The sequence below is a fragment of the Dasypus novemcinctus genome, chromosome 15, assembly GCF_030445035.2.
Source record: "Dasypus novemcinctus isolate mDasNov1 chromosome 15, mDasNov1.1.hap2, whole genome shotgun sequence".
Classification (NCBI taxonomy): domain Eukaryota; kingdom Metazoa; phylum Chordata; class Mammalia; order Cingulata; family Dasypodidae; genus Dasypus; species Dasypus novemcinctus.
In genome coordinates, this window is record NC_080687.1 from 10,635,475 (window position 1) to 10,662,030 (window position 26,556).

The following is a 26,556-nucleotide window of genomic DNA, read 5'->3' on the forward strand; positions in this document are numbered from 1 at the left end:
ATCAACTTGCAGAGGAAATATACTATTAATAAACCCAGAGATGTATTGTTTGTGTGTACGTGTGTGTATCTACAGCCATAACCTCATTTGCAAACAGTGACTTCTAATGTCAAAATTACCCATGACTCAATTGATGAATTGTGTTGGCGTAGATACAAATCATTGAAGTTCTTCCATCTTTGAACAGAATTGCAGTAGGCCAGGCACTGGAATGGGTATTAGCTTTTAAAAGCCAAGAGCTATAGGAAAATTCAAGTGTCTGGGGGATCCAAAGGGAAATATGAAATACTAATTGACTTCTTCCATTTTCATTTGGGATTGGCATTCACCAGCCTAAAAATGACTACACTGATATTTACTGTTTCCTGTAGGATCTTTTTATACCAATGTCCTTCATTGAAAATGGTTGCTTTAAGGAGACAATAGGTTAATTATAAGGGATTTACAGTTTAGTTAAATGAATTCACCCATTTCCTGGTGTTCATGTTTGCCTTGGGACTCACAAAGAAGACAAAAATATAGACTCAGAGGAGGAAGGAAAGGAATAATTAAATCCCTGTAGTCCCTGCCTGAGTGCCTCGCTCAGCAGCTCTGTTTTGAGGAGAAACTTAATGCTGATAAGTGAATGCTTCATCTCTCCGTGAATAAATTTGCCGCTCCGCATTTGCTACCATATCCCCTGAGCGTTCCTAACAAACACCACTGCGTTAACTGTGACACTTCTTGTCTGTTCTCTGTAGTGGACAAAACGAAAGTAAGTCAATTACAAGATTTATAGTTTTCCTCAAGTAAAAGTGGATGGTGCCTTATTTGAGTTTTGATCTCAATCACTGAAAATACTTTTTATAAAATTATTACATGATCATTCCAAAAACTCTGACAGATGCAGAAGAGTGTAAATAGAAAATAGCAATGACCCATGACACTCCACCCAGAGACTTCCATCATGAACGTTGCATGCCTGTGTTTCCAGTCTTTTTGCTGTGCCACTATAGGAATTTATAATTACATATATTAACACCATGAGTAGAATTAACGTCATGAGTATGATATGATTTTCATATATCCTACCCCTCTCTCTCCATAAGTTCAAATATCTCACAATAATAATAAAAAGAAAATTACTAGTTGACACATAGAACATGTGTCACCTAGCTGGGGGGCCGTCTTCTAAAGGTGTGACAGGTGACAGGTGTGCGTGCTTGTGACACACATAATAGCCCTGTGCGTGCATGTGACACATGTAATAGTCCTGTGAGGTGGCTATTACAGGTGAGACCCAGCCCCACAGCTAGGAAGGGGCAGGGCCAGGGTTCAAACCCAGAGTGTGAAGGGTGTTCTCTGCCCCTCCAAGATGTGTTGACTCCCTTGACTGTCACCCCCTTCTCAGAGTTTCTCTACACTCTCCAGTTCCATGTGGCAATTATCTTTCCCCATGAACCTGTGAAAATCAGACCTCCGTCTGAACATCAGGTGCCACCTGCAGCTTCTGCCCCGAGAGCCAGCCCTGAGCGGGAGGAAGGAGCCCTGCACCAAGGGGCAGGACACCGCGGCCACCAGCATGGCTCTGCTCACGTCTAGTGGCATGACTGTAGCTGGCGCGCCTCACCGGTCTGGCCCTCTGGTTTCTCAGTGGCAGGGTTTCTTAGCCACGTGTTCGCTCATTGTCAGCCCTCCACCTACATGGAGAGGACTGGATATGTTTCCTCTCCTCTAGGAATTCATCGTCCAAGGTACATTATCATCCAAGGTACGAGTGGAGAAGACAGCGGGCAGTTACAACCCAGCATCTGCTCTTGTCCACGTCATGATAGAAGCAAGCTGGGGGGCTAGGAGAAACCCTAAGATGGGACTGGAAGGGGTCTGGCAGGGCTTCCAGGGGAGTGCAAGCTGGCTGTGGTGGAAGGGCTCTCCGGGACCCTGCAGTGCTGGCCCTGAGCTGCACACCAGCCCCTGCAAGGCCTCAGTAGACCACAGCACTGCCACACTTTTGAAGGGTGGTATGTCGGGGATCATCCAAAGGCTTCTCCAGACCTCTCCGCGCGTCTACACACACTTAGCTCTTAGTAGATAAGTGGTGCATACCAAAGAAACGGCCCCAAGGTGCCTGTGCGCCAAAGGCAGCCTTCAGTGCCTCTGCTTCAACCGTCCCCTCTCCCCCAGGAGCTCTTAGACCTCATTCATTCGGGGTCTGCCAGGAACTGTCTAGAAAACTTTGAAGTCCTGCCTTATCGTTCAAATGATCATCCTCCCTCCCACCCGCCACACCCCTGCATGATCTCTAAGCCCTTCTGAGGACTCAGAGCCGTCTGCTTTCTCTGCTGTGCTCTTGCACCCGTGCTTTCTTACAGAGGCCCTGGAACTGCACCTGCCACATGCACCTCCTCGCACCGCACCTCTCTGGCCTTCGCCCGCCGCAGTCTACAACATCCCCAGTCACTGTTGTGTATTAGCACAGGGCAGTCTGTCCCAAAGACCACGACTGGAAGAAGGAATTTGGTTTTCCTAGATAATCATTCTTTTTTTCAGACAGAAACACAGAGGAAGACCATGACTTCAGGGATTACATTAAAGGGAAAACAGAGGAATTCAGCAGGACCCAGTGACCACAGCAGCTCCGGTGTCCAAATGTTCACGTTTCTTTTTTCTTTTTCCATTTTCTTCTGCAGACACAGGGAGACCTTTCGTGGAGATGCACAGTGAGGCACCCCATGCTATACACATGGTGGAAGGAAAGGAGGTCGTCATTCCCTGTCGGACCACCTCACCCAACATCACTGTTACCTTAAAAAAGGTAAAATTGAGCAATGCCAGTCACAGAATGATTTTACTGCTAAGGAGCATAATGAATTTTTAATAATTTCATCTTGCCAGAGTAATTTTCTTACAGACATGGGGATTTCTCAGTGGACTTTGCTGTAATACCTTTTATTATACTACAAGGTATAACCACTGTGCTGTACTATAGAGCCATGAACTCTTTAGTTCCACAGACTCTGAAGTCTAAGTTGTACCTGTACAGTTATTGAAATAGAATAAATCTATGTGAATAACGAAAGAACGACAATCAGGGAAATTTTCATTTATTGCCACAAATCGAAATGTCTGCAAATATGAGAAAAATCACTTCTAATGCTTACACCAATTAATAACTTGGAGGAGAGTGGTTTATCCTAATTATTGTTAAAATTCTCCAGGTATTTAAATGCTCTTGCTTAACACCTATGGGCTTTTCTTGGTGACCAAAGACTTAGCCTCTTTGGGGAAAGAAAAAAAAAGGGAAAGAAACCCCCAAATGAGATTTCTTCTGATTTATGATGTAAACTGTATATGTAGGAAAGGAAAAAGATTTACGGTAGACTCCAATAAAGACAAAAACTAAAGTGTGACCATCCAGCTAATTAATCAGCAGTAAGAATTAGAAGTATGCAAGGACTAACAATTGGATAAAAACTCAAAAAAAAAAAATGAAAAGCTGCTGTAAATTCTTGAAAGCTTAGAAGTTTAAGTCAAGGCTGCCCAAAGGCAATACCTAGCACTGCCCATCATCTCACTCAGGAAGTACATGGCGGTGGTGAAGTTTGCAAAGTTCAAATGAGTTTCAGTCTCACCTACCAATCCCAACTCCTGACACAGGGTGGAACTGACTCCCTCTTTTCTCCCCTTGCATTTACTCTCCTAAATCATCAATTTGATGTGAGCCCTCTGTAGCAGGGGTGGGTCTTAGCTCCCTTCCATCTGTGCGCCTCATTGTCAAGAAATAGAAAATAATCCTACATTGGAGCTGAAAACACCAGAGGCATCGCCCACCTGGATTCCTCAATTGGGGATAGAACTTCTGAGGTCCCAGGGTCCAAAGGGACACCCTAGGTCATTTGAGAGCCACTGTCCTTTCTTCCCAGGCAGGGGCCTTGCCACCCTTTCTAGTGGTTTAGTTTGGGTAGGGGAAGGACAGAGCGGTTAAGAGCAGAGGCTAATGCCACGTTGCCTGGATTCTTACCTGCTAGCAAACTAGCAGGTTACCTCAGTTTCCCCATCTGAGGAATGGAGCTCCCTACCTCCCATGGCTGTTATGAAACTAAATACAGATGGAGAGCACAGCCAGGTCCAAAGTAAGCCCTGTTCGAGTGTTGGCTGTTGTTATTGTTGATTGAACAACTTCATACCCAGTATGTGATTGTTAACAAGTCATATCGACAGTATGACATGACTTCTCTTAGTCCATGGTAGTAACTGCTGTACGGGCAACATGGAAGAGCCCAGTGGGGATGATGGGACCTCTCTTTTTCATGCAAGCCCTTGCTTTCTTGTCCTAATGAAGATAGCTTTTCTGTGATGAGGAGCATTTCCCACAGGTGAAAGTTTCTGGGGAAAAAAAGTTGATTCACACTTCTTTTCTATCTAAGATCTATAGCTCATAATTATGAGAGAGAGGAGTGTAAAATCCTAACAAGTTCTTTGGTTTGGTGTGTGTGTGTATATATATGTATGTATTTGCATTCAAAGCTGTTAAGTATTTATGCTGACATGAAGTGAAGGCAAGAGCTTTCCCTTCTGTTTCTTACAGTCCCTTTTCATCTAATTTGCCATCCCAGCCCCCTCCTTTCCTGTCCCTGCTTTGGTGAAGTCATCACTGGTGGGAGACATGTCCTGCCTGCCCAGAACTTTCTTGCTCACGCTGAGATCACCCTGCCCATTTGTCTGCCTCTGGTGACACATCCCTCAGGAGCTACACAGTCCTTTGTTGTTTTGGCTCTTTTCTGCTACAAATAAAGTTACTTTGCCAATGGAATACTGCTAATGACAGGAATGGATAGAATTGAGTAGGAGAAACACTTGAGGGGGAAACTTAATATGTTTTTAAGTTGTCCTGAAGAAGTTTGTCAGCACACCTGGTTTTCATAGACTTTTAAAACATCATACATTTCAATCCCTGATTTTTTTAAGGTGTCTTAGTTTATTCCTTAATAGTTCACATCAAATTAGAGAGAAGATTCTCCTCGGAGTGCAGAACATTCTTAAGTTTCCAAGGTAGAATCTGAACGTAAGAAAGCATAAAATGAATCCTTTAATTGCTTTCAGTTATTCGTAAACAGGACGTCATTAATTTCAAACCAATATAATACTCTGGGAATGCATACAAAGAAACACTGGTGACTTTCAGAATAGAAATGTCTGCCATAGAAGCACAGGTCCAGGTCAGTTTCCTCAACAAGCAATAGAAATACATGGTACATGGATAGGTAGGCAGAGGGATGGTGGGGTGTACTTTTTATGGAGGTAAAAGAGAGTTGAAACTTCTTTATGGCTGTTTGACGCTTCCTTTATGCTACGTTGGGGGACAGGAAATCTAAAGTCTTTTTTTTTTTTCTTGTACACCTGAAGATAAATAATAGAGGTTGTAGTCTCCTGCCTGGCAGCCAGCCATCAGGAGAATTTGCCTGGGCTGCTCTATGAAGCAAAGACCCACTGTAAAGTCTAATCCCAAAGTAGACTGCTTATTTTGTAATCTTTAAAAATTAAGTTCTTGGTGGCAAAGGAAGGTGTGGGAGAGAACAAAGCAATAGAATTTCCCCCTTCTCCATAGACTCACTGTGTTTTGGAATACTAAGAATTTGGGAATGTTTGTTCATGTCCATGGTCCTGGCTCAGGCTGCCAGGAGTCCCCTTCTGAGGCAGAGTTGATGCCCTCAGCTTTCTTTGTGAAGCAGCATCATTCTCAGGATGATAACCCCAACGAGGGCCAAGTTAATGTGATGAACCTCGGGGGCCCTGGAATGATTTTATTCGTAGGACTTTGAAGACAGCCATCTCTTTAGCGAACGATGCAGTGGGAAGACAAGTTATGGCTAGCTCCAAGTGCCAGATGAAGGAGACACATGAGGATCATCAGGCAGCCCCAGTGGGAACAAATGTTAATTGGTTTCTCTATTGAGTGTCAGGCCAGTTTGTCAGGAAGGCTTCCCAGAGGCCAGAGGCATGTGGCTCCCACTAGAAATCTTGAGCTGACAGCTAGGGCTTTCCTAAGTGGGTGCAGCTTGTTGCCCAAACTGACAGATGTCTCATCATAACACATTGACATCTTGCTACATGCAAAGAAAACGAAAGAACCAGTGACAACAAATTGAGTTTTTACCAGCACTCTTTTCATTTTAGATGAAAATTGTGTTTTTATAAACTGTTAGGAAACATTATTGCCCCAGTGCTAATATGATTTTATTAAAGCATGTTTCTTCCATTTCAGTTTCCACTTGATATGCTCATCCCTGACGGAAAGAAAATCATCTGGGACAGTAGGAAGGGTTTTATAATACCAAAAGCATCCTACAAAGAAATAGGACTTCTGACCTGTGAAACAACCATCAACGGACATTTGTATCAGTCAAACTATCTAACCTATCGACAAAGTAAGTGATGTTCCAGAATCATGCACATAAGATCAAATGCTCTGTGGTTTATCTGCTTAACAAAACCTGGATTTAAAAGACAAATTACCTCTTATGCTTGCAGCCAATATAATCACAGATGTCCAGATGAGCCCGCCAAGCCCTGTGAAACTACTGAGAGGCCAGAGTCTTAGTCTCAACTGCACCGCCATCACTCCCCTCAACACGAGGGTTCACATGACATGGGGGTACCCTGATGAAGTGAGTTACCCGCTTTTCTGTTTCTTCCAGAGGATAGTATTTATTTTTAGAAAGTGAAATCCCACTGGGTATTTGATATGGGAAAAATCAGAGTATTCTGACCCGATAGCTGTTTTAATCATTAAAGAAGCTTTAGGTTTTGGTGCTTTCTTAGCCTTACATTTCAGGGGTGTGATGTCCATAGATATGGCCTTTGGATGTTTGGGGGTTTTGTTTTGAAGGTGAGAGGCTGCTGTTTCTCTTACACGATTCTGGTGGAAAAGGGATTGTTTCATCTTTGGAAACCATTCTCGAGGATTCAGAGATGAGAGAGAAATTTATCACTAAATGTCAGGCAGAGGGACTGTCTTTTGTAACAACAACAAAAAGGTTTAGGGGAAGCTGGCTTTGTGAGCACATTCATTTAAGAGACCGGCAACGATCAGGCACCTGACTGAAGCATGTTTGGAAAATATACTACAGCCCAGTGATTCGCTCTTCCCTTTGCTAAGTGTCAAAGAGCAGTTCATCCTCTAGAAAAAGGAGGAGAAGGAGGACGAAGTTGGGGTTCCTTATTCAAATTGAACATCCTGGCAAACAACAGGCACTTAGACATTTGTAAACGGGGAATCTGTCATAAATTGTTGAGAAAATTTTGACAGTAGTTCCAGCTCCCATTTTTGGCATGGCAGTGTAAGATTTATATGGCATGTCCCAAGATTCATCATCTGTTAATATCATTCAGATTACCCAATCACAAAGTTACCTTGTGGTTAAGTTTTATACAAGAGTTTAATGCATCAGCCCCAAGCTGTTGCTGTTTTTCACCAGCATCTCTTTCCCCAGAAACAGAATAACTTGGCAAAAAAAAACGTGTAACAAGTGACCCATGTTGACACATTAGGGACTTACCAGTCATAAACTGTTTTCTTGAAAGTGGGATTTTCTCATTTAAATGAAAGTGCTATGACTTGTAGCAGTATTTTCCTGGTTTTGATAGAAATCAAGCATTCTCAGTAAACACCAAGAGGGAAGAAAATTTTACCCTGTTAGTGTTTATACTATAAGTGAGAGTTTTGATAAACCTCTTGATTTGCCTATTATTCTGTTAAATCTATTAAATCTAATGAATGCCAAAAATATTCTAAAAAACGGTGCTGTCCAAAAGAACTTTCTGTGATGGGAATGTATTACATCTATGCTGGCTGATAACGGTGGCCACGGGCACCTGTGGCTGCCAAGCACTTGGGAGGTGGTGAATGCAGCTGAGGGAGTGTATTTCACTGAATTATAACATATGAGGTGGTGAATGCAGCTGAAGGAGTGAATTTTACTGAATTATAATGTAAACGGCCACATATAATTAGTGGCTGTAGCACTGAACAGAGCAGTTCCAAAGCCACAGTCAGTTCTTTTCCAAGGTGTAAGCAGTCTCAGTGTTCCTTGTTCCTGAAGCAGGGAGTAACACAGAGTTCCAGAGAGGCCCTCAGTCTGCTGTCTCAGGGGACCGGTTGTCTAATTTTTGGTAGTGGAGGTTGACGTCAGGAATGAGAATGAAAAGAATGGCGCGAACATGTTCCTGTTACAACAGGAGAATGAAAGGACTGATGGATAGAAACGTACTGAACATGGCACACAGGAGCGCTAAGCCCAAAATCCAAACAACGAAATACCAGGATAATTTCCAAAATCCTTTTTCCAAAACATAGGCTATGTTATTAAATGTAATGCTAAAAAAAGGAAAAAAAGAAAGGAATAATTGGAGAGGGCTCTGGGATCTCGTGCTGTCAAAGCTGTGAGCAGGTCACGGTGGCCATTTCCAAGAGATGAACCTCGGGGTCTTCTCCTGGTCTCCCCTGAGTTAGACTTGGGGTGACCACCCTCCCCGCCCCCCAGTGTTGGCTGACTTGTTAATGGCTTTCATTGTCCCCAGGTCCATTGGCTCTGATTTAGCAGAAATTGGCAGTTGTTGCCCAGATAATCAAATAATGAAACTAGGATTATTGCACCTTGGTAGGCGTGTCCAGGACTCATTATCTTTTCCTTCATTTCTAGAGGGGAAGCAGAAGGAAACCCACTTGGTGATTTATTAGGAGAAACACTGTCTTGAAGCCAGCTACTAAAGATAATTATTGCATGTCTGTGTTTGCATGTGACATTTATGCCTGGGGGCTGGTTTAGTGTTTAGGGAGGCATGTGTGGTAGAGGAAAGACGCTAGACTTATTCTCAAAAGGCATGAGTTCAGGCCTCCATTGGCCAGTGTCTCTGTCACTTCGGTTTCTTTGCTGGTCTCACAAGGTGGTTATGAGACACAGTCACGATAGGCATGTGGATTCCGTGTACAGATGATGAGGTGCTACATAAGTGCTACTACGGTGCATATTTTAAACACCTCCAGACAGAGACAGAGTTTCCAAACATCTTGCTCTAAATGGGGTCTGATATCCTTCTTAGCCAAAAACAAAGAGGTTAGAATATTGATTTCAGTAATATCTGAGAAATGCGCTAACTTTAACCGGTTGCTACTTTTACACTTAAATTACACATTTTCTTTCTAGACAAACGGGAGGACTACTATAACGCGACGAATTGACCAAAGCAATCCCGTTGTCAATGTATTCTACAGTGTTCTTACTATTAACAAAGTGCAGAACAAAGACAAAGGACTTTACACTTGCCATGTGAGGAGTGGACCATCACTCAAATCCAGCACCACCTCAGTTCATATTTATGGTAAGCAGTAGTTCAGAACCATCAAGTCATGCTATGTTTCCAATCGTTGTGCATTCTGTGGGTTTTATAGAACAAGGAAATTTTCTTTTGGCCAAGTCACATTACCATGACCCCCACTGCAAAGCAATTCACATTAAATCCCCTTTAAATATAGTATGTTTGAATTAGAGAATCTTTTCTTTGCACATTTTTTGTGGCCACTAAGTCAGTTAGATCATCTTATAATTTTGTTTATGAAATTCTTTAGTGTATCATGTAAACAAAATAGGAGAAGATGATCTGTTTTACCTTGTTATATGGGGAAGATGTTCCAGGTACAATTATGAATTAGAGAAGTAAAAAGATGCTGTAATAAGTGATTATTCAGAATCGATGCTATTTCATCTCTGGTTTTACTCTCATGGAATCAAAATATTGCCACTTGTTTCAATATACAACTTCTAGAAGACATAAATTTAGAATCCTTAAAAACCTTACTTTTTTCCATTGTTGATAGCAATTCCATAGATTTCCTTTTATTTCTTTTTGGCTTTTTTTTTTAGGAGGTAGTGGGGATTGAACCTGGCACCTCATATATGTGAAGCAGGTGCTCAACCACTTAGCTACACCCATTCCACACTCCATTTGTTGTTGTTGTTTTTAAAACAAATCCATTTTATTGATAAATATTAATAAAGCATACAGTTCATCCAAAGTGTGTAATCAATGGTATTTGGTATATTCATATAGTTGTGTATTTATCACTTTAATCATTATTAGATTCTTTTCATTATTTCAATAATCATAATATTAATTACAAAATAATAATTAAAAAAACAGACAAACCAGATCCAGTTGCTTTTTGATATCAAATTAGTTGTCATAAGATGCCCAGAGAAACTTTCTGCCAACTTACTCACATTTGCCAGCTAGACATAGCCTTCCACTTATCAGTTATTGTGATACGGAAATTTACTACTTTATGTTGTCCTACTACTGCTTTTGTCTTTGAGACTTGGAATCATTTGATTTGACAGTATTTCACCAATATGCATGGTCTTAACCTTAGCTTATTTATTGATCAACATTTGAGCTCATTGATAGGTTCCATCATAGTTCAGCTCTCCCTTATTTTAAATGTAAATACACGCTTTCTGATGTGTTGCTCGCTCCTTCTTTCAAAGGTAAAGCATTCATTACTGTGAAACATCGAAAACAACAGGTGCTTGAAACCGTGGCTGGCAAGCGGTCTTACCGGCTATCTGTGAAAGTGAAGGCATTTCCCTCACCAGAAGTCGTATGGTAGGACCATATTAATGATTTTTCCTAGGAAATAGGCTTTGTACATAGGAAGAGACAAGAATTCAATGACTTGACTTCCTCAAAAAAAAATACCAGGAGAATTCCTCTAGAGAGCTAAGAACTGTACTGATAGTTGGGGAGGGTTGAAGCCATTTAACAGGATGGAGCAAGGAGTTAGGCTTTCCTGGGTTTTCAGTTTGGTGAGCCGCTCACTGGGACTGTTTCTGCACCCTTGAGTGGGATGTCGGGCAGTGATGGGGAAGCATCTTGAATATGTAACATGCTTGATTAATCCTGAAAAAGTGGGCTTTTGTAATAAGGATGCTGAAATAATTCTTCTGTATACAACTGGGATGAAATTTCCAGTCTTGTTTTAAAATTAAGCCAACATTAATAGAGACGAGACCTATTCAGATGCAGGGAAGGACGAATGGATCTACTTGACTAATTAAATTTGTTTGGGCTCAAAAGGTTACACATTGAGAAATTCCTTAAGCAGGTTTTTTAAAATACTAGTACAACACCTTGATGTGAAACAATGTAATCTGTTTATAATCTGCAGTCATTTTGTTAAATCATTTTTCAATGCCAGTATTTTTGGCTCGAGTCATTACATTTTTTAACAGAGTATACAGCACAAAACTAATTCGGAAAACAATCTATATAATATAGAAGTGGTACCATTTCAGAGTCTCCTCAGCTAGAGCTTATTTTGCTTTCAGTATTCCATAAGAGCAGTGTTCAATTGTTTTCAGCTTCCTTAAATGGTTAATAGGGAGTTTAAAAGAAAAACTTTGTGCTATGTCCCTTCATGCCAACTCAGTAGAAAATGGATTTTTTGCCTCATAATGTCTAAAAAGTTAGTTATTTCCTATGAGTGTACATTATTCCTTAATAGGAATTTAATCACTCTATGAATCTATTTTCTCTTTTGGTGTTTCAGAGTATCCTGTCTATTAAAAAGTGTCAATTTCTTCAGTAACTAAGTAGCTGGGACCTAAAAAAAAAATGTCAGTGCATCTTTGAAAATGCTGCCATGATTATAGGGAATAATGATACTGAGATGATATTTGTAATCACAAAATAGAAACACAGTCATTTTAACTGCTTTGGAACTGAGACCCAGTGGTCACAGAATTTGCTTGTAGGGGTATGTAGTACATGCCCAATTATGGACGCATACCAGTCCCAATATCTTACCTTTACACAGAACACAGTCAGCCCCTAGCAGGGAAAGATCATGACCATTTAAAGAACTGTGCATTTTAATAAAATCATAGAATTTTAAATTTAAGAGGGTGAGATACTCTAGAAAACTTTAGGGAAACTGAGGCTCATACAGCTTAAATCAAACAGCTCGTGGCAGGGCCCTGTGAAGAATCCAGGTGTCCTGGCTCTGTGTGCAATCGGACGATATCAAAGCCTTGGTTCTATATTTAAATTAAAAAAATTTTTTTAATAGTTTATGCTTTCTGTTTGTGAGGTTTGTGCCTTTCTCAGGGGAAAAGTCTTGGTAATCTTGATTTCACTAGAACTTATGAAAGGGACAACTAGTGTGACCCTTTATACAACTAATAAGAACTCTACGTGAGACCACAATAGGAAGATCTATTTTTGTTTTTATCTGGAGAAGTGATCTCGTTGATCTGACTTACAATGGCCCTTGTATTGCTGATGGAGCCTCATGGAAAACTCTGGAAAACATCTTGGGTGGGATCAGAGGTGATGCCTCTGGATTAACACTTAAGTGTGACCACATTCCCGGGTACTTTAAGCCATCTTTTTCTGTCTTCCCTCGGTTTATTTCTTCCTCTTTGCCAACAAATATGAAGTTGTCCCCAGTCTTAAAAGCCTACCTGCCTTTGCTGAAAGGTCAGTGCCATTGTTTTTTAAGTCAATGTTGAGGATCAAAGGCTCCAAACCTAGCATCTCAAGCTCACCAGCGAACTTTAAGGGCAGTGTCGTGGAGGCACTGTGAGAGGGGCGGTGTGAAATGACTCACTGAGCATGCTCTTAACCACAGGTTAAAAGATGGGATACCAGCAACTGAGAAATCTGCTCATTATTTGGTTCATGGCTATTCATTGATTATCAAAGATGTAACTGCTGAAGATGCAGGAGATTATACTATCTTGCTGAGCATAAAGCAGTCGAATGTGTTTAAAAATCTCACGACCACTCTCATCGTAAATGGTAAGTTTACTGTACATACTCTCTTCCAGTTTGGGTATGGGGGGAAATTGATGACAATTTGTAAAGTTTTGAAAGTCAATATAATGACACTAACGAACGTGAAATTCTAAATTTTATTCTATAAGTCTCTTACGGTCCTGTCACAGCCGTTTCTCTCCCCTCCCCCCCCCACCCTGGTTGTCTGTTCTCTTTGTCTATTTTCTGTGTCTTCTTTGTCCGCTTCTGTTGTTGTCAGAGGCACGGGAATCTGTTTTTCTTCTTTTTTGGTTGCGTCATCTTGTTGTGTCAGCTCTCCATGTGTGCGGCACCATTCCTGGGCAGGCTGCACTTTCTTTTGCGCTGGGCAGCTCTCCTTATGGGGCACACTCCTTGCGCGTGGGGCTCCCCTACACGGGGGTCACCTCTGTGTGGCAGGGCACTCCTTGCATGCATCAGCACTGCGCATGGGCCAGCTCCACACGGGACAAGGAGACCTGGGGTTTGAACCTTGGGCCTCTCATGTGGTAGACAGGTGCCCTATCCATTGGGCCAAGTCCGCTGCCATAATGTTCTCATAGAGGCCTGCTCCTTTATTAAAAAATTAGCACTATCTGGACAAATACGAGGATTGATCTAATTTTGGGTTCATGTGTTTGTTTCCCTGACAAGCGAGAATGCTTTGTGCCATGACCCAGGAGACGGTCACTCAAACAGCTCTTAACTTCTATCCTGTTCCTCTCCTTTCTAGTGAAACCCCAGATTTACGAAAAGGCCGTGTCATCATTTCCAGACCCAACTCTCTACTCCCTGGGCAGCAGACAAGTGCTGACATGTACCATCTATGGTGTCCCTCAGCCTACAGTCAAGTGGTTCTGGCATCCCTGTAACCACGGCCATTCCAAAGCAAGGTAGGACCAAGACTTTCTTGATAAGTTTTCAATGCTTTAGGGCACCCTGAATCAAGATGCCTTCATGGACCGAGATGGCCGTTCATTTCTTGTGTGCAGTAGTGTATTTGGGGCCCATGGCTTTTCCTGCCTGAAGAAGAGCTAGGCGACAGCTCTTCTTCCTTACCAAATGGAATCTTTCCTTGGCTGGCCATTTCATCATTTTTCTGTCTAGTTCTCAGTTTTAAGAATTCAAACCTCTCACTTCCCAATTCAGGATTCCCAGACTTGGGCTGTTTGGCTGTCTCGGTAACACTGGTTTAGTGTGTTTACTTTGTATTCACTGGACATGACACTCCGCTTCAAACGCGGATGGTCACCACCTCTATGCTGGTGGGCTTTGTGCTGTGCCTCCATCTGACTGAAATGCACCTGCATCGTTTTCTGCCTCTTCCGAAGGCCTTTTGAGCCTCCAGGCCTGCCTCTTCTGTACCTTCTCTGTGAACCCTCCCTGATGGCCTCACTCCTGGTCATTTCTCCCCCATCGGTGTGCGCAGTACTTGGTCCATATCATTGTGTTACACAGTCAGGCATGCATTTGTCTTTCTCCTAAGCTAGGAGCCACCTGAGAGCATCTTTGAACAGTTAGGGCCTGGCCCAGCATCTGGCCCCGGTAGATGCTCCTTGTGTATTTGATGAATGAATTGAGTGAACACATCCCTGCCCTCTGTTCATTGCACAGCATTTCCTTGCATCCTGTTGATGACTGAGCCCTGTTTGCCTTTTCCCTATTCTGTTTAGTCTAGAGGGATGATTCTAATGATAGTTCATGGGAGCTAAAGTGAAGAACAGGAATAGAAATGATAGGTGCAAAAAATAAGATATTACTGAGACAGCCCAAAAAATGATCATTATGTCAAAATATTGTCTTTGTTGCTCCTTAACTCTGCTTGCAGAGCATTTGGGTGGGTTGTTATTTAAAAAAACAAACCAAAAAAAAAACAAAAACAAAAACAAACAGCTGGATAAAGAAAATAAATACCACCCAATTATAACATAAGCAGATAGAAGTGGCTCTTATTTGGCTTCCTAGAGTTGTCTTCCTGCAATTCTGGCTCGTCCTCATCTTGTGTGTTAACCTTTCATTCAAAGCTGTATTACTCTAAAGGTGGAAAGGTATTCATGAATTGTGGCATTTCTGAGAAACGACTGTTTCCATACATCCGATTTCTCATTTGGGTGTCATTTTCTAAGACAAGAAATACAGAAAACTCGCCTATCTTGAATATCTTTGCTACCTTGTGGATGTTTGACCCCAGAGAAATGAGACATGAGATTTCTTATCTTGCTAATTTGGGAGAAGGCATCCATATTTACAGACCCATCCCTTTAAAGTTTTGATAATTGTGCTAGGCTAACATGCCAAGAATTAGGAAGTAAGTGATTACTTGAAGTTTTTAGGTTTGGAATAAAATGCAGAGTTGAAATTTTATGGGATAATAAATAGCTTTTTATAGATATTTTAAATTTTTGCCTGGATGATATCAAATCTAAAATTTTAATTCTACTTGGGATTAGATCTAATAATTGCATGTTAGAAAATAACAGTTATGGGTGATAGAAAATACATTATAACATTTAAATAATGCTACTAAAATATGGTTTGGGGCATGAGGCCAGCTGAAATGAAAGCTCATGAACGTGAGCTCTCTTTTTCTCACTCCTTCATGGTGTATGGGATCTTTCTCCTCATGGTGTATGGGATCTTCCCAGGCCAAGAAAGAGGCCCCTTGGAATTCTCAGGGTACTCAGCTCAGTGCCTGAAGGGTTCTCTAAAGGTTTGTTGACCATTTGAATTATTCTCTGTTCAAGGCATTTGTTTCTTTGCCAATCCCAAGACAGGTCCGCAGTGAAAGCTTTAACTGTTTTGTTGCTGCTTCATTTTTTTTAAGATGTTACTTGAAATTATCTGCTGATAATTATCAGCTGTCCATAAGCACTGCCTTCTTTTTGGCCTGTCCCGTGGCCCAGATTTGGTGTTTGGTGGTTAAATCAGTACATTTCACTTGGAAGCTATTCAAAACATCTATGAGACCTTTGTGTGCCAGGAAACAACTACAAGAGCTCTTTGGCTATTTCACCTTTCCAGAGGGAGCAAAGCTAAAATTGACATATAAAGGAAGCCCTCTTTAATTACTAAAAGTTTTAAAGTGTAACTTTTTATTATGTGTATTTTTATACACTTAATTAGCCGGATTTTGTCTAGGCTCTTGACTAAACTGCAAGAAATGAATTTCAAGAGCACGCCACATTGATTAGGCCAGTAATTTCTTTGGGTCAGGAGGGAAGAGAAATGGGAGGAAATAACAGAGCAGGGGTCCCAGGTAGAGAGGAAGGGGCTGAAAAGGGATAAAGAGGGCCGATTTACAGAGTACAGTTCCTGCAGGTCTTACTTGCCAGTTCTTCATCATGGCGGGGAAAAAGTTGAGAACAGGGCGTAGAAGCAGGAACAGTACTGGAGCAGGGCAGGGCCAGAGCCAGTGGCTTTTAAACCATTAATTGTTCCACCCCTTTGCTAATGGCAGGAGAGGAGTCCCAGCTGTTTGCTGTTTTGATTGATTACCCCACCCATCAATCGAGGCCCAATGATAAGACCCCTGGAGAATATCCGGGGCTTCCCCTGGCTTCTAAAAGAACTCTCGTTCCAAATGGGAGAGTCTCATGAGGGTCTTCCAGCAGCCATCTTGGGCGTACTGAAGAACGCGTGTTTCAGTGGTAGCCATTTTTCTGCCAGGTTCCAGATCCATCTATTGATTCTCTCTCTAACCTGTTTCATTTAGACTACCACTTAGATCGAGTCAAAGGCAGGAATTGTAGTTGTTGACATTTTGAATAAAGTATGTTCTATTGCATGGATTTTTAAAATCATACTTGAGTTATATAGTAATATTAGTTACATATTTGCATAGTGGTGTCTTGTGTATAGTCATCAAAAAAGGTTGGGTTGGTTGATAGGTTGCCGTTACTCTTAAATGTCTAGCACAATTTTTTATATTTAAATTTTAGGTTCTGGTTGAAGACCATCGAGATGTAGATGCAACCAAAATAGTAGTTTAATTTTTGAGATTAGAATGTCTGTTTTTAAGTAACTCAGAATTAAAAGTTGGCTTAATATAGCCCGCTAGTTAATATATCTACATTAATAGAGAAAGAGGTTTGGACTTGACTCAAATTTTGGATAGTTTCCTGGTGTCCAGTAAATATGTAAGTATATTTATAAACTGCTAGAACACTATTGCTCGATTAGTTAAACATTGTAGATGAACAAAATAAATTTTATAGAAACATCCTCTTTTATTAAAAAGTGGTAAAATGCTCTATTTGAGTGAACTGTGTTTTGACTGGATGACATTATGACTTTTGTTTCTCCAAGAAATTTATTCCTTTAAAAGATCAAAATAAAAGAAAGAGGGTGGGGGAAAGGAGAGTTATTTTTAAACTCACGTAGCTAAGGAGCTGAGAGGAGGAACTAAGCGGAATCTTTCCCCTTTTTACTTTTATGTATATTTGGGTAGTAGTGCTAGGGAAAAAAATTCTTTTTGGCTGTTTAATAACATTAAAAGAAGTTGTCACGCTGAAAGAGGTTGAATTTTTTTATTTTTGTCTTTCTCAGCAACTGACAGAGACCTTGAAACAGATATTCATAAACTTGCCCCTTGTTGGCCTGGGTATAAAATCTTGGGAGCACCCCCAGGTGTTAAGTTTATAATACCTTGTACATGTCTATCTATGGTTTGCAGCTTCTGTTCACATAAAATGGAGAGAACTATACATGCCTTATGGAGAGAATATGGGGGTGAAATGGGTATGTATTTGGGAAAGGTACAGAGTGCCACAGAAAACTAGCACTGACATCAACTTCTCTAAACCAGGACTAGGAATATTTTAGGAACTTGAAAAGAAATTTCCGCCTGCTGTAGAGCTAGTTTCACAACTGTGAGAAATTTTACCAAACAGTTCTAAGAAATGAATGCAAATTGTGGAAAGTAAAATGCAATTTTGCTGTGCTTCTGAAATAGAGATTTTGTGAGTCTGGGGATTTTTTTCATAGAATTGAGGAAACTATAATTTATGGTTTTGCAGAAGAAGAAAAAGTAAGGAAATATGGAAGAGTAAAAGCAAAAATTAAGAGTGTAGAAGAATAAGAATAAGGAAAAGGGCGTAATGGGGAAATGAACTGACTTTCCCAGTTTGTGGCCCATTCAGGCATTTTCTCTGACCGGGAGGAAGTGCCTCTGACCTGGGGGTTGGCCGAGGCGGGGGTAGAGCAGGAGGGGCATGTGGGAGAGCTGACTCCACGTGGTGTGTCTGCAGGAGATTTCTAGAACTCCCCACCCCTCTTGCATGTTGAGTAACTGACGGGGACGACTCGTGGCATGCCACGAGCCACTCCCCATGGTCTCATCGTCCTGGGCTAGCTGTGCCCACAGTGCAGGCACCATGTGACAGGTGTTAGCAAATAGTGCTTAGATAAGGTTGCCAAGGGAACAAGAGGCAAATAGGGCAGGAGAGAGAGGCTCCTCATTGGGGAATGGGAGGTGTGGGTTGGGGCAACCCAGGAGAGGAGAGGAAAAGACAGTCTTGGCAGAGTAGCTTGTACTCCAGATGACCTGTGATATTTCAAGATGTTGAGATGCCATCCACGTGAAGACCAAGGAGGCCCCTGGGCAGCTGCCTGAAGCGTTCTCCACCTGAACGGTCGCTGAGCTCACTCTCCTCTACTGCCCCCCCAACGTGAGCGTGGCGAGTGGGCTCCTGCCCGCCTCGTCCTTCCTGGCTGACCCCTCAGCCCAGTGCCCCGAGTCTGCCTGGTTGTTTTAGAAGTGGCCTTTTCTTTTAACACTAAAGCCACTTCTTGAAATCTTGACTGTTTGGGTTATTTCTTCAGGGAAGTTCAAGGCCTGTAGCCTCTAATTGCTACTGTTTTATTCTAAAACTAACAGACCTCATCTGACTATCACAGGTCATTTCAGAGTGATAAAGAACACTGATTGATGACAATAGGTATAGCTGTGATGTATACCATGTTTTTGTCCTCTAAAGAAAAAAAATGGTAGGTACCACGGAGTTCTTTGTGAAAATCCCATTTTCTTCGCTGGCTGTGATGACCAGTACAAATGTGTAGAGACACATTTCTGCTACTTATATTGCATTAACATTACCCACATTTTGCAAACATACTTAGCACATCATCACATTCATTCAAAACATGCTGTCAATCACACAAATACCTATTAGGCACCAACCATGAATAAAACACAAAGATATAACACCTTTTGTCTTTAGCATTTAAGCTTTAATAATAAAAGATCAAACATGTTTAGAAATTACTTATATACCTGTAGAATATCTACTACACAGTCTCAGGGTTAGAGACCTGGGAATCAAGGAAATGGGTTCTATTCTTGGCACCGTCCCTGACTTCTGTGTGACCTTGGCAAGCCATTTAATCTGTCGGTGCTTCGATTTCCCCTTCTGTAAATGGTAACTGTCATGCTTCCCCTTTCTTATAATACACAGCTATTAAAGCGAAATGAGAAATTCACTTTAAATTACATTTTTCTTCTTTCAAAAAAGCTTGAAATAATTTCCTAGTTGTTGCATACTGATTTCCCTTCTGTTTCTTGTAAATTATAAAGCAATTTGATCATTAACCCTGAAAACTACTAGTGCCAAATAGAAAAATTCATCTCATGAAAGTAGAATGGTTGTGAGAAAAATCTTACATGTGACACAGAGTTGCCGCAATAATTATATCATTATAATTACCCAAAAAGAAAAAATGTGACAGCTCTTCCATCGTTGGTATCAACCCAGCTTTCTTTGTTGCCAGCCTCAACGTCCTTGGCCAGCCTTTGGCCAGCCCTTACAATGAAGGCATTCTCAGCCCCTGCCCACTGAGCCCTAAAACTTGCTGGCTTCATTGGGTCTTTCACCAATGAGCCCCTTCAGGACATGGAAAAATGTAGCTGGATTCTCTACTCATGGGAGGTAGAGGGGGCAGATTATTCTTGATGACTTTCTTAGCTAAAATGGTGGGTTGTCTAAGAAAAACATAGTAGGGATACACAGAGTCTCAAGGAATCTCTTCCAAAACTCTAAAGTGGGTTAGATCTGGGACCTAAAATATTTACATGCTTTGGAAATTTAGTGGAAAAGAAGGTTCTCTGCCACTCTCAGTAACAATTGGATCTCCCAGTTCTGAAACACTCTTCGTCTTCCCTAGCAAGAAAGAGACCCCAGGGAGTCAAGAGCAAGCATGCTTCAGAACTAAGTGTGGTTTGCTCTTTTGGGGGTGGCCTCCAAAATGAGGGAGGGGCAGGCGCCTCTCGGAACCCTGAGAAGACCTTGCCTAATTGCATTTCTCTATTGTTTTTGTCAGCAAATTAGCAAAGAAAGGAAGGCCTGTGTCATTTGGCTGTGTTAGGGACAGATCATTTGGGGGAATACAGTGTTGCACATCAGTGGAGTATGTAAAATTAACAGGACAAAAACAAAACAATTGTTAATGGTAGTTAATTAGAAATGTCCTCAAGGACCCATATTTAATTGACTGCCAGCATGAATGTCTATTATTTTTATGCTGCAACAGTTTTATGTCCTGTCTTCCATTTTCTAGCTATAAAAGAAAAGTTCTGACAATTTAAAAATTGAAAAAGTCAACATTTTCGAGGGGACTAAAAATAGGTCAGATATCTGAGGGAAACTGTAACTGAAGAAACCTCTACTTGGGAAATACGATTCCCATAGACCTTATGTTTTAATATTCCTACATTCTCCTAAAAACACATACAGTGTGTGTCCATGCCCCTCGCAACGTACATTTTGTGCAGTGCAGGTGAGGATGTAGATCCAAATCAGGCGTTAAAAAAGAGAATTTGAGAAGCAGATGTGGTTCAAGCGTTTGGGCTCCTGTCTACATATGGGAAGTCCGGGGTTTGATTCCCAGGGCCTCCTGATGAAGGTGAGCTGGCCTGAGCAGAGAGCTGGTACAGCAAGATGATGCAACAGAAAGAGACACAGAGGAGAGAAAGTAAGAGACATAGCAGACCAGGATGCTGAGGTGGTGCAAGATATTGAGCAGATCTTTCCCACTCTGGAAGGTCCCAGGGTCAGTTCCCTGTGCTGCCTAAGGAGAAGACAAGCAGACACAGAAGAACACACAGCGAATGGACACAGACAGCAGACAACTGGGGGTGGGGGGAGAATAAATAAATAATATAAAACCCCCCTCGACAGTTTTGATTTGCAACAAACCAAATCTTGACTCAGAATGAGAACTTTAAAGGAGACCCCTGGGAGTGGATGATGAGCTTCTGCCTCCCACATGGGAGGTCCCAGGGTCAGTTCCCAATGCCTCCTGACAAAAACAAAAACAAAGAAACAATGAGCAGCACAAATGAATAAATCAACTCAGGGGACCCAGGGTGGCTCAGTGGTTGAAGACTGGCTTCCCACATACGAGGCCCCGGGTTCAATCCCCAGCCCCTGGTACCTCCAAAAAAAAGACCCCTTCACCAAAGACTGCTTTAGCCGGACTCGGAGCTTGAACAACCAACCAAATATAACCAGCCATCTTAGGCACACAGCTGTCATCACAAGGCAGGAGTGAATGTCCACTTGCTAATGAGGACCTTCTTGCGTTCTGTTATATAATTGCTGGCTGAGGAAGTGTATGCTGCCCAATGGGCAAGTTCACACAATGGCACTTATTAATATTTCATACAAAAGTCCTGAGAACAGGGCCTGAGTTCCTTTGCCAAATGCCTCTTCACCACTTTTCTATGCCTTGTGGGATTTTCCTCTTTTATTCCCACTCTTCATAGTGGCCCAGTGAAAATGATGAACACTTGTTTCCAATTAACTAACTGTCTGCTGTAATTGCTATCAAATATTTCATTATGTGTTATAAATTAACTCAAAAAGCCTGAGTCATAGAAAAGTCTATGCTGGATGGTTTTTATAAGATGTTTTGGAATAGATTTGATGTAGCTTCCCAGGATTAGGAATAACAGAAGATAGAGACACAGAATTTTGGAAGATTTCTTAAGATGATTGGCAGAAGTTCTCAAATTTTCTTTGGCCCTGTTCACAGATTTAAAAAAAAAAAAAATCAGATGTGTGTTTTCCTTGTATCTGGACTGAAGATCCTTGGGTAAAACATAAACAGGACAAGTTCTTTATAAAACATGTACCTATTCTTGGAAACCTATACCTTAAATAGAGTTCCCTTGACTTGATGGACTATTCCTTGAACTGTGAAATCTAGGCTGTGGTTTTAATATAACCCCATTGCCCTTTTAGGTAAAAAAGCAAAAAGGGGTAGATTCCAAAGCTGGAAAGAGAGTAATGGATTAGACTGTGGCCCTGCACAACCTCACTGGAGCATCGGGCCATTGGACTCGTCTTCGTTCCTCCTATAGAAGGCCGTAGGATTTCTTGGTCACCTTGAATGCTGCCAGGTACTTAATGATGGTAGCTAGAAGAGATTTAGCCCGAGTCCTCTGTGCCCATGGCTGTGTTCTTTCCTTTACATCCATTATCCTTCATCTTTATGGCAATTTCACATAACATGTAATTTCCCCTATTTCCCTGTGAGGTGTCTGAAGCTCAGAGACTTATTTCTCAGGTGTTTTCAGATTATAGAGAGAAAGAAAAGGAGGTAAGAGGTTGGCATTTCGGATATGGTGTCCTGTGTGTCCTCTGGCAGGCTGGGTTGGAGTCTGGCCTAACCTACTTGGTTTGCTCTTGGCAGGGTGGCCCCCCCACAGAGTCCACTATGGAGTTAGAGTTGATCTGAGGGTGGAGGAGGAAAGGGGATGGAGGAGAGCATGGATTGGGAGGATTTGACTCAAATTCACAATTCCTTTGGAAACCGGTGGTGATCTGCAACTGGCCCAGGTCCCATGAGGTAACTCAGAGGAGAGCAGACCCTTTGAGGGCAGTTCTGGAAAGAACATGCAGAACCCCAATGGGGTAAGCCCAAAGCTCCAGAGAAGACCAGCCTTAGGAGAGCAGCAAGTCCAGCAGTTGAAGGGCCCACTCCCGGGGCTCTCGCCCTCTTTTCCTTTGTGATTTTTCTCACCGTGCAGGGGCATCTGCGCTCTTGCAGGGAGGTCCCATTCCCTCACTTATTGCTCGGGAATACTGGTCTGGATCAGGATCAGGATTCAGCGAGCACTCGGGGCCTCACCATGCTCCTGGGTGGTCAGGCAAAGGAGGCACCAGAGAGTAATTAAAGGAGATAAAGAGGGAGGTGACAAAAGGAAATGAAAGAGAAAATGTAATGAGTCAATGAAACGCAGACACGGAGACTCAGAATTTCAGCCTCTGGATGTCTCGATGTTGTCATGGGGAATGATTAATTCACTTTAAGACATTTTAGGGATTAAAAAAAAAAAAAAAAAGACCTTGCTTTGTAAAGGAGAAACTGAGGCTCCAAGATAAATAATTATCCCCAGGCTCACAGCTAGTTAATGGCAAGCCCAGGATTAGACCCAGGTCTCTGGTTTCCTGCTCATTGGCCTTTCCACTGCAGCATTCCAGTAACCCTCAACGGGAGGTGCTTATCATCTGGTCACATCCATGGGCCAACCTGGTTTCAATGGGTGGTGGAAGGACTGCAGTTAAGAGGATGCACCAGGGAGGATGTGGGAGCTGAGTGCCGTAGATGATGGGTGGGTGCTGGAAAGTCAAAGCAAAATGGCAAGGGCAGTGATAGGGCAGAGTGAAATGGAGATAGGGACGGGGTGAGGAGTTGAAGGGGGCTTCTAAGAGTTGGGCTGAGAAAGAATGAAAGCCCAGGTTGGAGAGGTCAATTGGGCCTGCGGTTGAATTTCTTGAATGGAAGCTGAATACTGAGCTTTAGCTCCCTTTCCCTGGCTGCTGAGGTCATCGGCTATCTTGAGTAAAGCCCTCCCTGTCACTTCTTACAGACTGATGAGCTTTTACAGACCCCTTGTTGGTGGTCTCATTGCCATGGCACTTGCTCAGCTTGTTCAATGTGCATTGTGATACAGAAAAAGCCAAAGCACATATCCCAGAGACTCTGACCTCCGTGTGTGAAAGTTCAGGCTTTAGGATGCAAGAACTTGGGTTATTGCTCAGACATTTTAAGATGACACATGGGTGTACACGAGCCCATTCTCTTCGGTCCTTTACGTTCCATCTGCCTTGTCCTCACTGTTGAAATTGTGTGAGATGATCACTTATTGCTGCCTTATCGGAAACTCCTCCCTTGGTAGCGTGAAGAAGTCTTTTCACAAGTGAGGTAAGGAAAATGAAAACAAGGTCTCATGTTTGAGGTCCTGAGCCTGGAGCCTGAGTCCCACCTCTGCCACCTGCTACCATCTACCAGCTGTGTGATTTGGGGCAAAATAAATCACCTCTTGGCCTGTGGGTTTCCTTCTGGATAATGGAGATAAAAGCACTTACATCGTAAGGCTGTTTGGGGGAATTAAATGAGATAATACATGTGAAGTACTTAGCCCAGTGCCTGACTAAACTTGTCTACTGAAAGTTTCCTAGTGCCTTTAGGTTGCTCAGGGCTGCCCCTGCAAAGCCGCTTTCCTTGTATGTGGCACGAGGTGCACATTGGTTGCCTGTGAAGGCAGACCATGAGCTGAGAGGATAATCCATGCAGCTAGGCTCATGGGATCCCAGGAGATATGCTGGCACTTTGGACAGGTCTTTTGACCATTAATTGCAGAGGGTAGAAATTTCCGCTTCTTCAGGAAACTAGGCGAGGTACAATTGCCTAGACCTTCCACCTCAGCTGTTCAGTTCTAACCGATCACGTGTCATCTGGCCTGTGGTAGCGTATAGGCTCTTGACATTTTACTTGCTTGCACTCAATGGCATTCTGACATTTTTCCATGTATTTGACTTATCTTTCTGATAAACATATAAATCCCTCGATAAGAAGGAACTAAAGCTCATTCTTCTCTGCAGGGGGCCTGCTTTTATTTCATAAATGGCATTTGTATGAATAAATTAGTTTAATTTGAATCCCAGGGTGCTATAACAATGTGCCACCATCTTGCCCACACTTGAAGAAGGAAGACCATTGCCGCCGTGTAGCTTTCTATTTTCCATTAGACCCAAAGGTTCCTCTCCACACATCAGCAACATTGCGGGGGTTGAAACTGTCCATGACTCTCGGTTTGTCAGATGCTGATAGTGCTGTGACGAGTTTATCCAGGTCCCAGTCAGGTCCCGCCTTCATTAATACCCGTCACTGTCGACGGAGCGGCACTGGTGGTGGTGACGCGGTGCCTAGTCTCGGGTAGGTGTGAGGTCATTTGACGGTCACCAGGGCCCTCCTCTTCGGCGAGTTTGAGGTCGTGATGGATGGAGAGCTGGCGTCTGACAGGAGGTGACGCCCGCGTGTAGACCTGCCCTTCTTTTGCAGGATCTGTTCCTCCCAGCAGAACTGAACTGCGCATCTGTGCTTTGCCAGGTTGGCCGTAGGGACGGGTGGCGATGACTCATGAGACACAGTCCCTGCACTCCAACAGCCCTCAACCCATTCAGGTGGTCGGATGGTGATTCACACGTCTGTCTGTCTGCAGGGGGCCAGGTGCTCTCCCAAGCGTGCTACACGATCGGCTCCTCCGGGCTCATCCCATGGTCGGCACTTGCCAAAGGAAGTTTCTTTAAATTAGATTCTTTTCCTTCTGGTTAAAATAAACAAAACTGATAAGGCATGGTGGCAAGGAGGTTGCTTGTTTTGCGTCTGCTGTGCTAAGAACAGGATTTCCTAAAGAATTTGAGGTGGTTCACAGAAAGTACAACAAATAAATGAGAAAAATCTGGATGAAGGGAGAGAAATGGGGTAAGATTAGTACAGAGATATGGGCTGTATGCTTTACTCTCTAGTTGTTGAGAGAGAGAGAAAGGAAACAAACATTCGCAAGATTAAGAGGCCCGTAAGAGTAAAAAAAAAAAAAAACCAGAAGAAAAACAACCTTCGAGGGCGCTGAGATCTGAGAGGAAGAGCTTCTCCTCTCCTACTCTGATTTAGTGGTGACTCCTCAACCACTTGGTGCTATGGCGAGTTTTCTACTATACCGAGCACTGTTGCTTCTGACTTCTCAGATCTGTGCCTTGGCCAAGGCACAGCACCAGAGCAGAAGTTGGTAGAGCAATTCTATGGGCTGGTTTCATCCAGGGGTGCAATTTTAGAACTGATGGTCAGTAGATTGAAAAGACGACCAGTCCTCTGAGCAATTTTCTAAGAGTGTGATTTCTCACATTTGGGCTTTTGCTGTCAGAGTTACAGAAACAGAAAGTTATAAAACCACGATTTGAACTCTGGTCTGGCCAGCTTAAATCTCTGCTCCTTAAGCTACACTGGGACTCCCCATTCCCCACAGGCTTTCTGGACGTTTCAATACAGACTATTCTCTGATAAGAAAGCCACGCTCTTCCCTAACATGAGAACTAGCTTGAAATATTCTTGTAGCGGCTGGGGAAAGCCTTCTTCCTGAATGTATAAAGGGTATTATTTGTACTTACTCCCAACATATACGTTATTATTTATGACATCGCCCTGCTGGACTGGCCATCCTTCCCCAAGAAGAAAAATGAATGAATAAAATAAAACCAGGATTCTCGGTGGGGCCAAATCTGGGCGTAGGGGTGCAAGGATCCTTGGCCCTGGCCCGGATGCTGTAAGGACGTGTGTGTGTGTGTGTGTGTGTGTGTGTGTGTGTGTGGTGCTGGTGGAGGCCAGCTGAAGGAGGGAGAGGAGGCAGGAAGGCAGAGCTGGGCCCACAGCCCTGTCCTGAGTGTGTTC

At 42.6% G+C, this 26,556-nt stretch overlaps 1 protein-coding gene across 1 annotated transcript in view; it reads left to right on the forward strand.

Annotated features, from left to right (window-relative positions):
* Positions 1-26,556, forward strand: part of FLT1 (fms related receptor tyrosine kinase 1) — a 176,964-nt gene that overhangs the window by 49,679 nt on the left and 100,729 nt on the right. The window contains exons 4-10 of the mRNA XM_058277019.1: positions 2,670-2,794; positions 6,245-6,407; positions 6,511-6,647; positions 9,186-9,360; positions 10,524-10,641; positions 12,665-12,834; positions 13,562-13,721. Coding sequence (XP_058133002.1) covers positions 2,670-2,794; positions 6,245-6,407; positions 6,511-6,647; positions 9,186-9,360; positions 10,524-10,641; positions 12,665-12,834; positions 13,562-13,721 — 1,048 coding nt within the window. The remainder of the gene's footprint in view (positions 1-2,669; positions 2,795-6,244; positions 6,408-6,510; positions 6,648-9,185; positions 9,361-10,523; positions 10,642-12,664; positions 12,835-13,561; positions 13,722-26,556) is intronic.